General features: G+C 41.8%; 1 protein-coding gene across 2 annotated transcripts in view; it reads right to left on the reverse strand.

Moving 5' to 3' along the window:
- Positions 1-2,967: 2,967 nt before the first annotated feature.
- hnf1a (HNF1 homeobox a) overlaps positions 2,968-13,354 on the reverse strand; it is a 208,419-nt gene continuing 198,032 nt past the window's right edge. The window contains exon 10 of one of the 2 annotated variants that reach the window (XM_043715931.2): positions 2,968-4,441. In XM_043715931.2, coding sequence (XP_043571866.1) covers positions 4,314-4,441 — 128 coding nt within the window. In that variant the 3' untranslated portion in view covers positions 2,968-4,313. Of the gene's footprint in view, positions 4,442-4,623; positions 4,782-13,354 lie in introns of those variants that run through there. The other variant, XM_088000128.1, reaches the window with a different exon arrangement.

Consider the following 13,354-nt stretch of genomic DNA (forward strand, 5'->3'; position numbering starts at 1 on the left):
ATTTCCCTATAGTCTATATGTTTGATATCCTTTTCTACAGTAAAGACTGATGTAAAATACTCATTTAGTATCTCCCCCATTTTCTGCGGCTCCACACAAAGGCCGCCTTGCTGATCTTTGAGGGGTCCTATTCTCTCGCTAGTTACCCTTTTGTCCTTTATGTATTTGTAAAACTCTTCGGATTCTCCTTAATTCTGTTTGCCAAAGCTCTATCATGTCCCCTTTTTGCCCTCCTGATTTCCTTCTTAAGTATACTCCTACTTATGTTATACTCTTCTAAGTATTGACTCAATCTATCCTGTCTATACCTGACATATGCTTCCTTCTTTTTCTTAACCAAACCCTCAATTTCTTTAGTCATCCAGCATTCCCTATACCTACCAGCCTTTCCTTTCACCCTGACAGGAATATACTTTCTCTGGATTCTCGATATCTAATTTCTGAAGGCTTCCCACTTTTCCAGCCGGGGTGGGAGGGATGTGATGTGGAAGAAAGGTATGGGAGAGCTGAAGGTCTTGAAGAGTTTTTGAAGCTCATAGTCCTTGACGCCTGAATGGAAGTGAGAAAGTTTCTTATTAAAGCACTAGGTAAGATAAAGCATGAACTGAATGTGAGAGTCAGAGAAACTCTGAAATAGAAGAGAGAGTTGAAAAGAAACTTTTTCACATCCAAAAGACACCATACTTCATTTTTACAAAGTAAGCTACTTAGGAAGGAAAGGGTGCACAGACCAAATAAATGCCCTGTTTGATTGCTGGTCAGCAGTGTGTTTGCTGCCCTGAGTCCAGCTTTACTTGGCCTTAATGCCTAAAGGAGAAAGTGAGGTCTGCAGATGCTGGAGATCAAAGTTGAAACTTTATTGCTGGAACAGCACAGCAGGTCAGGCAGCATCCAGGGAACAGGAGATTCGACGTTTCGGGCACAGGCCCTTCTTCAGGAATGCCTAAAGCATAGTCAGATTACCCACTCTGATCACAGTGCTGTAGATCTCCTTCCTGTGTCCTTGATCAGTGTGTTCTAGGACTTAATTAGAAAGCAGTAACTACTAAATCATAGGCTGGGGAATAAGGAGGGTTACATGGATAGGTGTTGGCCAGATGGCCTACTCCTGTTCCTAATTTTAATATTTATTTGTTTCTAAATGCATAAAATCCCAACGAGAGCACCAAAATGAGCAGTTTGCTTGACTGCCTGCTAGTCAGGACAAAAGCAGTTCACACCAGGTTTCATTAGGAACAGAAAAATGCCTATTTATTGCAATGCACTTAACTTTATCAACAGCAGAAAAAAGAAATGATTTCCAATCTACTACTGTGTAACGTAAACTATTTCCCTACAAACCCACGAATGCATACATATTCAATCACAATTGAGACTGATGGAAGACAGACAATTTAACATAGAAACTATGGATAGAAAAAACATACAGAGTAAACAAAATCCTGAAGACCAAGTCCAAACGGCAAAATGGAAATTTACTTTTGCACAGTCCTTTTTATTTTTGTAATGATCATACCTGTTCTCTAAGGGGGATGGGTGTTCTTCAATACGATGTCTGATCAGGTGGACTTAGGTCTTTTCTTGTTTAATAATTTTTTTGAAGCTTTCTAGATTTTTATTACTTTCTTCCTGGGGGGGTGGGGGCAAGGAGAGAGGGGGAGAGAGAGAGAGAGATGCCTCCCATGTTCAGGCTCTGGATGTTTTTCTCTGCTGTTCCTGACATTTAAAGCTTTTTAAACACTCCACAGGGCAAGCTATCAGACAGTTGTTGTCAGGCAGAATTTCCTTAACATAAAAGTTATGACCACATAATCTTGAATTCTGCCTCTTTCCACTTCAAAGAGCAATGTTATTTTAGATTTTTAGATTAGATTACTTACAGTATGGAAACAGGCCCTTCGGCCCAACAAGTCCACACCGCCCCGCCGAAGCGCAACCCACCCATACATTTACCCCTTACCTAACACACTACGGGCAATTTAGCATGGCCAATTCACCTGACCTGCACATCTTTGGACTGTGGGAGGAAACCGGAGCACCCGGAGGAAACCCACGCAGACACGGGGAGAACGTGCAAACTCCACACAGTCAGTCGCCTGCGGCGGGAATTGAACCCGGGTCTCTGGCGCTGTGAGGCAGCAGTGCTAACCACTGTGCCACCGTTTGCAGCATTTTATGTATAAGTTGTAAAAACTCTCCTTGGGTTAGAGCAGTACAACTTCCAATTCAGTTTCCAGTTCCAAAAAAGTAAACTATGTCGTCTCTTAAAATAGAAAAGCACAGAAGTTATGCTGAGCCTTCATCTAACTCAGATCAGGCCCAAGCTAGAGTACTAAACACCACACTTTAAGAGGGGGTGTGGGTCCTTAAAAGGGTACAGAAGCAATCTACCATAATTTTTTTTAGTGATGAGGGTTTTTAGCTACAAGTTTGGTTGTATAAGTTGGGGTTATTTCTCTTCGAGTAAAAGAGGCTGAAGGGCACTTTGATAGAAGCACAAAATTGTGACCAATTTGGAAAATGTTTTCCAATTAAGTGATATTACAAGGACTAAGGGACACAGATTTATGTTTTTGAGTCAGGGAACGTGACGACAAACTGCAAGTAGTCATGATCTGGAACTGCATGTCCACAAGAAACAGAATAGCAATGATTTCAAAAAGAAATTAGATGAGCTCTTGAATGTATTGAACTGGGGAGTGAGACTGATTTGATTGTCCCACAGAGGGATGGCATGGCCTCGATGGGCTGAATTGCCTTCTTCAATGCTGCAAATGATTGTAACTCCAAATGAATGTGTGGGTGTTGGATTGAGAAAACAGAACAGAGTTTGGCTGTGGTACTCTCTTCACTTAATTTGACTGGCAATGCTACTTGGCTCAGGTATGGAAGATCAGGCAGCATCCGAGGAGCAGGAAAATTTCCAACTCCTCGGGTGCTGCCTGACCTGCTGTGCTTTTCCAGCAACACACTCTAAACTCTGATCTCCAGCATCACACTCTAAACTCTGATCTCCAGCATCTGCAGACATCACTGTCTCCTCAGGTATGGAAGGGTTAACATCATCTGGGGAGAAAAGCCTTTGTTTCAAGATGGTGCTGACACTAGGAGACTCTTTGTGAGCTCTCTACAGCAGATCTTATTCTCACATTCTTCACAATCATTCTTGCTTTTGTGCACCTTCTTTGCAGCCGTAACTTTGTATTCCTTGCTCAGTTCAATCACCCTATGATCTTTTTATGGTATGATTTGCCTGCACTGCAAGCAAATCAAAACTTTTCATTGTATTTAGGTGCATGCGACAATGATAGATCAAATCAAATCAAATTGAAGGTGCAAAACTATTGAGACCTGGAGCACTGCCAGATATATGCTCACTGAACTGTTATTTACCCATCTGACCCCACACTTGGAGATGTGTTCCACCCATAAGCTACATTTGAATTGGTCACCCAGAGAGTCAACGGTTACATTTTCCAAGCAGCAGCAATTCAGACTGCTCTTTTTCACTATCCAGAGATAGTCAGGCTTCACTAAGTCAAGTAAAATTCAGAGGGTTGTTGTGGACTTGTTAGGCGAAATGACCTTTTTCTATACTGTAGGGAATCTAATCTATAACACATATATTTCACAACAGGAGGTACAATTGAAGAAAAAGACATCCACAGCTTTCGGCAATAATACAAACTGAATGAACTTTAATACTGTTAGTGTGTAAATTTTGAGTGAAAAGACAGAGTTTACAAAGTGAGTTGCAGTGACATTTCACAATTTGTTAGTTAAATATTTCAATTCAATTTTTACAATCAGCAGGGTAAGGGGAGAAAAAAGTAAATACATTTTTATTAAGTCAGGAAAAGATATTTCAAAATCAGAGCTTCAATTTTATCATATTGATTTAATTCACATGGATAAAATAACAGCACAATATGCAGATTTAAAATTGATGCCGCCAAATATATTTAGAGTATCACATTATTGGGAATATCTGGGGAAGGCCAGGCACAATTATAAGTGTTTCACCTGTAATTCTCCAACCATGGAGCTCCCAATCCCTTCCACCTTAAGCAACACTTGGATTAGACACATGATTTGAGGATTTTCATTAAACATATTGCACATCAATATCTCTCAAAATAAAGTAATTCTACTGTTAAAAATATGCAAATAAGTACCTCTTTTATAAAATGTTCATGGCTTTTATTAAAAACCAACTGCCGCAAGTACAGTTAACCCCTGTTGCTTTCTTTCTCCCCAGTGGCTAGATCCAGATCTAAAGCATGTTACAAGGTATTCTGCTTTGGTTGGCAAGATTACGGTGCAGTGGAGGACATCTGCGGCGAGATGAAGGTCTCAATGCTGCTTTGACTCGGTGACAGGAGGTGGCTGTGGCCATCCGCTGGCTGTGTGTTTTGATACATGACCAGACTACCTGAGGAAACTGAGAGTGAAGAAGCAAAAGGTAATTGTCACAACGCTGACATTCATTCAAAACATTCTCTACACCTCTCTCCCAGTGGCTTCAAGTGAAGACTCTAGGAAAGATTATTGTCTTCAGTTTGTCAGGACAATGAAGATTCCTGGCACTCTATCAAATCTGCTTGACACACCACCTGGAGGGCAAGAGGCCACCAAAAGTATCTTTCGCCCCCTGCCTGTTGAGGTAGTATAGTGGTGATGTCATTGGACCTAGTAATCCAGAATCCCAGGCTAATGCTCTGACGACATCGTTTCAAATCCCACCATGGCAGATGAACTCTCACTCGAGTTCAATGAAAATTCTAGAATTTAAGAAAAAATGCAATCAATGTTGTAAATATCTGTCCAGTTCACTAATGACCTTCAGAGAAGGAAATCTGCCATCCTTACCTGGTCAGGCCTACGTGTAACTTCAGATGTACAGGAATGCAATGGAATCATAACTGCCTACTGGGCAATAAATGCTGGCCTGGCCAGCAACACCCACATCTCATGTACAAATGAAAAAATATTACTCCAACAATCCCTGAGAAATCTCTTTAATTCCATTTTCAGGACAGGGAGCAGGATAGTGCAGACGTTAAGTGTCAAAATGGGGGAGAACGTGAGGTCTGCAGATGCTGGAGATCAAAGTTGAAACTTTATTGCTGGAACAGCACAGCAGGTCAGGCAGCATCCAGGGAACAGGAGATTCGACGTTTCGGGCACAGGCCCTTCTTCAGAGGCCATTCCTGAAGAAGGGCCTGTGCCCGAAACGTCGAATCTCCTGTTCCCTGGATGCTGCCTGACCTGCTGTGCTGTTCCAGCAATAAAGTTTCAAAATGGGGGAACATAGACTGAGAGCAGCTACTTGCAGGTATGTCCACATTTGGAAAGTGGTAGTCTTTTTAAAGTAATATAGTGAGAATTCAGGTAAAAACAATGACTGCAGATGCTGGAAACCAGATTCTGGATCAGTGGTGCTGGAAGAGCACAGCAATTCAGGCAGCATCCGAGGACAGGCAAAATTGACGTTTCGGGCGTCGATTTTGCCTGTCCTCGGATGCTGCCTGAATTGCTGTGCTCTTCCAGCACCACTGATCCAGAATAGTGAGAATTCAGGGCTAGTGTATTCCACCAAAAATGAAGTGCAAGGGCAGCAAGTCCAGGGAACTCTGGATGGCAAGGAATATTGCAAGTTTGATAAAGAAAAAAAATTAAGCATATGTCAGGTACAGTGCATTAAAAACAGGGGAGGCTCTTCAGCAGGGGGTTGCTTAAAAAAGAAATTAGCAGGACAAAGAGGTGCCATGAAATATTTTTGGCAGACAGGATCAAGGAAGACCCTATGGTATTTTATAAGTATATTAAAAGTAAGAGGATTACCAGGGAAAAAGTGGGGCCTATTGGAGACCAAAGGGTTAACTTATGTATAGAAGCAGAGGACAGGGGTGAGGTCTTAAATACATACTTCTCATCTGCATTATAGTCAGGGATATCATTTAGGATGATGAAGTCCTAGAACATTTTAAGGTTAATAAGGAGGGGGGTATTAAACACTTAAGCAGGCAAAGAGGTGCATAAATCCCCACGGCTTGATGCAATGTATCTCCGGCTGCTATGGGAGGTAAGGGAGGTGATTGCTGGGGCCCTGTCGGCCACAGGTGAAATGCCAGATGACTGGAGAATAGCTAATATGGTTCCTTTGTTCAAGAAGGGCAGCAGGCCAGGTAATCACAGACCTGTTAGTCTGATGTCAGTGGTAGACAAATTATTGAAAAACTTCTGAGGGACAGGATTAATTAACACTCGAAAAGGCAAGGATTAATCAGGGATAGTCAGTACAGGTTGGTTAGAGGATGATATTATTTCATTTAGTTGAGTTATTTGAGAAATACATTGATGAGTGTAGTGCAGTTGATGTGGTTTACATGGACTTCAGTAAGATCTTTGACAAGGTCCCAATTGGAAGATTGGTTCAAAAGGTAAGAGACCCTGGGTCCAAGACAAGCTGGCAAAACGGATAGAAATTGGCGAAGCGTAATGGGTGGAGGGAATTTTTCATCATTGGAAGCCTGGAACCAGCAGGCTACTACAGGGATCTGTGCTGGGACCCTTGCTGTTTGTTATATACATTAACCACATGGATGTTAATGTAGAAGGTATAATTAATAAGTTTGCAGATGACTTGAAAATTGGTGGTGTTGTTGACACTGAGGAGGATGGGGTCAGGCTACAGTCAGATATTGATCAGCTGGTAAATTGAGCAGAGCAATGGAGGGTGGACTTTAATCCTGATAATGTGAGGTGATACATTTTGAGAGCTCTAATAAGAGAAGGATATGCAACAATGAATGATAAGTCGCTAGGGAGTAATGAGAAGCAGAGGGACCTTAATGTATAGGTGCATCAATCCTTGAAAGTGTCAGCACTGGTAGATGTGGTGGTGAAGAAGGCACGCAGATACTTGCTTTCTTTAGCCAGAGCTTAGAATATAGGAGCTAGGAAGTCTTGTTACAACTTTATAAAACATACATTAGACCTCAGAAGGAATAGTATGTGCAGCACACTATTGGAAAGATGTGATTGAACTGGAGAGGGTGCAGAGGAGATTCATCAAGATGTTGCTTGGGATGGAAAGTCTCAGCTATGAGGAGAAACAGGATAGGCTGTGTTTGCTTTCCTTGGAGCAGAGGAGGCTGAGGGGGGAATCTAATTGAATGTACAGGATTATGTGAGGCATAGACAGAATAGATTACGAGAATCTCTTCCCCATAACAGACAGATGAAGACCAGTGGGCACAAGTTGAAAATGAGGGGTAAGTGGTTTACATGAGATCTGAGAATTTGTTTTCACCCAGAGGGAGGCAGGAATATGGAATGCTTGGGAGGATGGAGGGAGTTAAGCATGCAAAATTTAAGAAGCATTTGGATGAGCACTTAAAATGTAGGGAACAGTAGGCTATGGACCAAGTGCAGGTAAATGGGATTAACGTAGCTTGGTGTTTGTCAGTCAGCATAGACAAGGTGGGCTGAACAGCTTGTTTCAATGGTGTATTACTCTATGATTGACTTCTGCTATGTTATTTGATGTCAATCACGCTATGGAAAACTGCTATAGAAAATCACGCTATAGAAAATTGCTAATAGAAAATCGCTAAACCCATTCAGTAGAAAGTTTGCATTATCCAAACAACGTCCAAAATTCGTCAATCACATTATAGCCAATTCGCGCTGATGAAACATGCGTTATAACAGAATGGTCTGTAAGTCACATTGTGATAATGACAGAATGAATTGCATGCTCGTGCCATACTCAAAAATATAGTTAATTTCGTCAAGCTTAAAATTTCCTTTGTGGATTTGTGGATTAAAACATAATTCTTTTTCGACTGGTCAGCTTTTCCCTGGGATTGTCATATTGAACCCTACAGCAGTTGCTGTAAATATTGTTTGCAAATGAACAATCAGTGGAATAAAGATTGGGTGAAAAGACATGAAACTTTAAATTATAGAGTAGCGAGATAAAGCATCAAGTCTAAAAATGTCAAACATGTCAAGAGCTATAATATTAATTAACGCTTAAATGAATTTACACACCAATAATTAGACATAGTGGTTAATTCACACTGCAAATTATAAAAAGATTATTTCTTGAAAGCCATTCATCGAAAGGTTAAGCTAAATGGCCAGAAGGCTGCAGATTGGAGTTAGCCTTAAGGGAATTGGTCATGGCTGGGACAGCTTGCATGCTTTACGAAGAGACAGGAAAGGAACAGTCATTCAACCTTCCTACTGCTTATCCACCATTGCACACCCAGGCCTGGAAACGTTGGCTATGGGTGGAGACAATATGTGGGTCAGGCTGGATTCCCACCAAAGTTCAATACTGACTTGACTCACGATAGAAAATCAGAGCTGTGCTTAAACAGCCCCTGGTCGCTGTGGATGAGTACTTTTCAATGATTCAGAGCTTCATGGCAGAATTTTAAACTGATGTTTTTGTTTAAGAGAAAGGAAGAGGAAAAGGTGTGAGAGAGCCTTTTACATTTGGCCTGTCCAATGTTTTTACTTTTTGGGTAACATTATACTGTTTGTTCCTAATATTAGCAAGGAGAACAGTCTGTAGTTATAATGATGTTTGAACACAAGCTGAGCAAAGAGATAAGACCTAGTTAAGAGCATTCAGTCACAAAGCGTTCAGCAGCTGCACTGATCAATTGGGAATTGAATTTAACAAAGTAGACCTGCTTTTAAATAGCAAAGTGATGAACGTTGTGTATACGTTAAGCATTCATCTGAGTTAACATTACTTCAGTTATTTTAGATTGTAGAAAATGTAAAGGATTTAATCCTCAGCTACTGAACATATATTATGATTCATATTAAATTGAGGGTAACTTCTCTATTAATTTCTGCTCCCTCTCCAAGTCTGTTTGATACGTCTGTCTGACCTGGTGGCAGGACTTTGCCAGTATCTTTCAGAAATAGTGCTGGGGGCTGGGTGCTGTACAAAGTTATCTGTCATTTCCCCTCTCTGCCTATGTCCACGCTACACTCAGCTACAGTCCATGACTCAATGGGTGTGAGAGACCCACATGCAAGTCCACCATTCCGGGAGGATGATGTGGAGGTGCTGGTGTTGGACTGGGGTGGACAAAGTCAGAAGTCACACAACACTAGGTTGTAGTCCAACAGGTTTATTTAAAATTGCAAGCTTTGAAGGCACTTCACCTGACAAAGGAGCAGCGCTCTGATAGCTTGTGATTTCAAATAAACCTGTTGGACGATAACCTGGTGTCATGTGACTTCTGTTTCTGGGAGAAGGCAGTAGATCACAAAGATTAAATGGCCTGGTGATTTACAGGGGTGGGGCCTAAGGGCTGGTCCTGGTCTGAACCCAGCCTTTAAAAACTGTCTAATCTGATACAATAAATTTTCCAATCACCTGGTCCTGCCCCTATGCCCCACTTACGAGGATTGCATATTGGAAAGTTACATGACTTTCTGTTCATTTTATATCCATCAGAGCAACCAGAAAATTTCTTCTAATTAATATAAATTGAGATGACACTGTTGCTTTTATTTCACTCAGGATGGTTATTCCTGCTTGCACTTCACATTCGACAACAAATCTTCAGGTTCAAACTGAAGTTCACGACATGTACAAGAAGAATAAATAATAGAACTTGCTTGTTAATGGATTGGGTTAGACAGAAGGTGAGGAAAATTGACGTTTCGGGAAAAAACCCTTCATCGCGGATGATTCATTCCTGATGAAGGGCTTTTGCCGGAAGCATCGATTTTCCTGCTCCTCGGATGCTGCCTGACCTGCTGTGCTTTTCCAGCACCACTCTAATCTAGACTCTGATCTCCAGCATCTGCAGTCCTCACTTTGCCTTCGAGAGAAGGATGACAGCCTTGTACCAGAAGGGTGCAGCATTACGCTTTGCATTCAGTCCTTAAAGATCTGTGCCTTGAAAAATAATGTATAATTCACAGATTACTTACTTTGTGACAATAGGGACCCCTGACGACACTAGCTCTGCTGTAGATTATCAGTCAAAACTGCATCTTCTTTATTTATGTAATCTCAGATCTTGTGGTTACTGAGAGGGTAGGTTTGCATAGCGTTTGCAATGTCACTTCATGAAGGGCACAGAATAAAGCTTTTCTCCCACGTGATATAATGTAGCAAATGAATTTGTGAGGATCTTGTCTTCTCAGTAATCCAAACCAAATTGTAAACGTGTTGCTCTTGATACGTGAACATTTGCACTTGAAATGCCAAGAACTTCGGTAATATATTTACAACTTTGATCAAATGATTGATTTATTGTGAGCTAAATTTTCAACTTGCCATCCCAGTCCATCATGAAAAGGGCCCAAATTTCATTTCCATGGATTTTGATTGATAAAATGCCCCTCAAAACAATCAAGCCGTTGCTTGAAGAAGGTAACCATAGAAGGTTATGACGTGAGGAATGGAGAATGGGAACACACTCGGTGGTTTATGTGTGAAAAGCCACAATTTCATCTGCTAAGAACCTCACTTGCCTTCAGGGTATGAATGGCCATCAGACTAAGGAAGTACTTGGGTGTCTTTGTATTGGAATAGTTAAGTCATTTTAGTCAGCAGTGTGGAAATTTTCGCCAAAATACATCAACCTCAGACACAATTCAACATAAAAAGTTTCGATTGGCTGCAGAGAGCACACTAAATTGCCACTTGGTCACTCATTCTAACAAGTTAGTTTAAATGTCAGAAGAAAGTGAGGACTGCAGATGCTGGAGATCAGAGCTGAAAATGTGTTGCTGGAAAAGCGCAGCAGGTCAGGCAGCATCCAAGGAGCAGGAGAATTGACATTTCTGGCATGAGCCCTGAAGAAGATTCCTGAAGAAGGGCTCATGCCCGAAACGTCAATTCTCCTGCTCCTTGGATGTTGCCTGACCTGCTGCGCTTTTCCAGCAACACATTTTCAGCTCTAAATGTCAGAAGACTCAAGGCATAGATCAGCATAGAATCATAGAATCCCTATAGTATGGAAGCAGGCCATTCAGCCCATTGAGTCCACATTGACCCTTCGAAGAGTATCCCACCCAACCTCCCCCACCCCTCCATGTAACCCTGCATTTCCTGTCGCTAATCCACCCAGCCTGCACATCTCTGGACACTATGGGCAATTTAGCATGGCCAATCCACCTAACCTGCACATCTTTGGACTGTGGGAAGAAACCGGAGCAGTTGTTGGAAACCCACTCAGACATGAGGAGAATGTAACAATTGAACATCCCCAATTTCCTTTACCCAACACGGGCAATCCTTCAGCCCTTTAGCATCAAACTCTGAACCTCTCTGCCTAACTCTCAGTTTTTTAATGTGTTCACTTGTCAAATTTTGTCTGTGTTCAATTGAGCATGTAACCATATGGTTTGAACAACAGTCTATCCATTGTAAATATGAACCACTTATTTGTCTAAGTGGGTCCATTTAATTCCTCATTACTCACTATCTGCTGGATTCTAGCCAAAATAAATGTCTTGAAGTGGACTAACCTTTCATGTTCTTCAAGAAATTAGTTTATACATGATAAAGCTGTTGTATTTCAGTGTGGAAAGCCTTTGCTGATGTCTCACAAATGTATTCAATAAGAAGGGGAGCTGTACAGATCAGATTGAAACTCAGAGCTGAGCTGAGTTGGCAAGGTTTCTGTTATCCTGATGGACTGTCTCCTTTAGCTACTGTCTCTGTGATGTATCACTGAAAGCAGTAGGTGCAACATCATCTGTGTTAGTGGTGGTGAGGATGGATATTAAACCTTGTTCCAATTACTTCTATCAAGCAGTGGTGATGCTATGCTTCTTGAGTGTTGAGCATTTGCCCACACAACTGATGTGAACCTATGACCTCTGCGATGTAAATTTGAGCAACTTATCAACAGTAACGTCATTGAAGGGCATGGTGAAATGGTCAGATCTCTTTTTATACCTTGGTGGGATCTGGGTGTTGCTGGCTACACTAGCATCTATTGCTCATCCCTAAGAGTTGGCACCATTACTGTGGCACTTTCCTTCCCTAAAGGACATTAGTGAACTAGATGCATTTTTCCCAACAATTGACAATAGTTTCAAGGTCATCATTAGACTCTTAACTCCAGAATTAATTATTAAATTGAAATTCTACCACCTGTCATGAAGGGGTTTGAACCTGTGTCCTCAGGACATAACCTTGGTCTCTGGAAATATAGTCTAGTGATAATAACAGTGGCCATTGCCTTCCCTCGCATTCTTGGAAATGAGCATTAATTCACACAAATGTTAATCTGCTGCTTTTCAGCTGGAGTCTGCCTGTTGTCCAGACCCTAAGGCTATCATATTTTAGTCATTCTCAGGATATATTCTTGCTAGTAAAACTAACGTTATGCTGCCCTTAATTCTCTGTGAGAAGATGATCATGTGCTACCTTCTTGACAATATTTCCTGTTGAAATATATTTTACTAATGTCATTGCAATTAGTGCTCCTCCTGAATTTTCAATCTTGCTCCTCCTCAGTTTAGATTAGATTACTTACAGTGTGGAAACAGGCCCTTCGGCCCAACAAGTCCACACCGCCCCGCCGAAGCGCAACCTACCCATACCCCTACATTTACCCCTTACCTAACACTCCGGGCAATTTAGCAAGGCCAATTCACCTAACCTGCACATCTTTGGACTGTGGGAGGAAACCGGAGCACCCGGAGGAAACCCACGCAGACTCGGGGAGAACGTGCAAATGTGACATCCTGCGCTTCATTCTTGCATTGTTCATGTGCACTTAGCAAGGTTCAAAGGAAGAATAGTCCGTACTGAATTCCCTCTGCCTCTCCACCTTTCAGACACTCATCTGAGCATATTCCCTTAACATAGCTTTAAGTTGCAAAAACAGAAACAGCTGTAGAAACTCATAGGTCTGGCAGCATCTGCAGAGAGAGAAACAGAGTCAATGTTTTGAGTTGAGTGACCCTTATTTGGAAGAGTCACTGGACCCGAAACATTAACTCTGCTTTCTCTCTGTAGGTGCTGCCAGACCTGCTAAGGTTTCCAGCTATTTCTATTTTGTTTCAGATTTCCAGCATCTGCAGTTGATTAGATTAGATTCCCTACAGTGTGGAAACTTCGGCCAAGCAAGACCACAGCGACCCTCCAAAGAGTAACCCACCCAGACCCATTTCCCTCTGACTAATGCACCTAACACTATGGGCAATTTAGCATGGCCAATTCACCTGACCTGCACATCTTTGGACTGTGGGAGGAAACTCACGCAGACATGGGAAGAATGTGCAAACTCCACACAGACAGTCGCCCGAGGCTGGAATCGAACTCGGGTGAGGCAGCAGTGCTAACTACTGATCCACT

The sequence above is a fragment of the Chiloscyllium plagiosum genome, unplaced genomic scaffold (assembly GCF_037043375.1).
Source record: "Chiloscyllium plagiosum isolate Xiang-an unplaced genomic scaffold, Cpla_swu_hap1 HiC_scaffold_24, whole genome shotgun sequence".
NCBI classification, from domain to species: Eukaryota; Metazoa; Chordata; class Chondrichthyes; order Orectolobiformes; family Hemiscylliidae; genus Chiloscyllium; species Chiloscyllium plagiosum.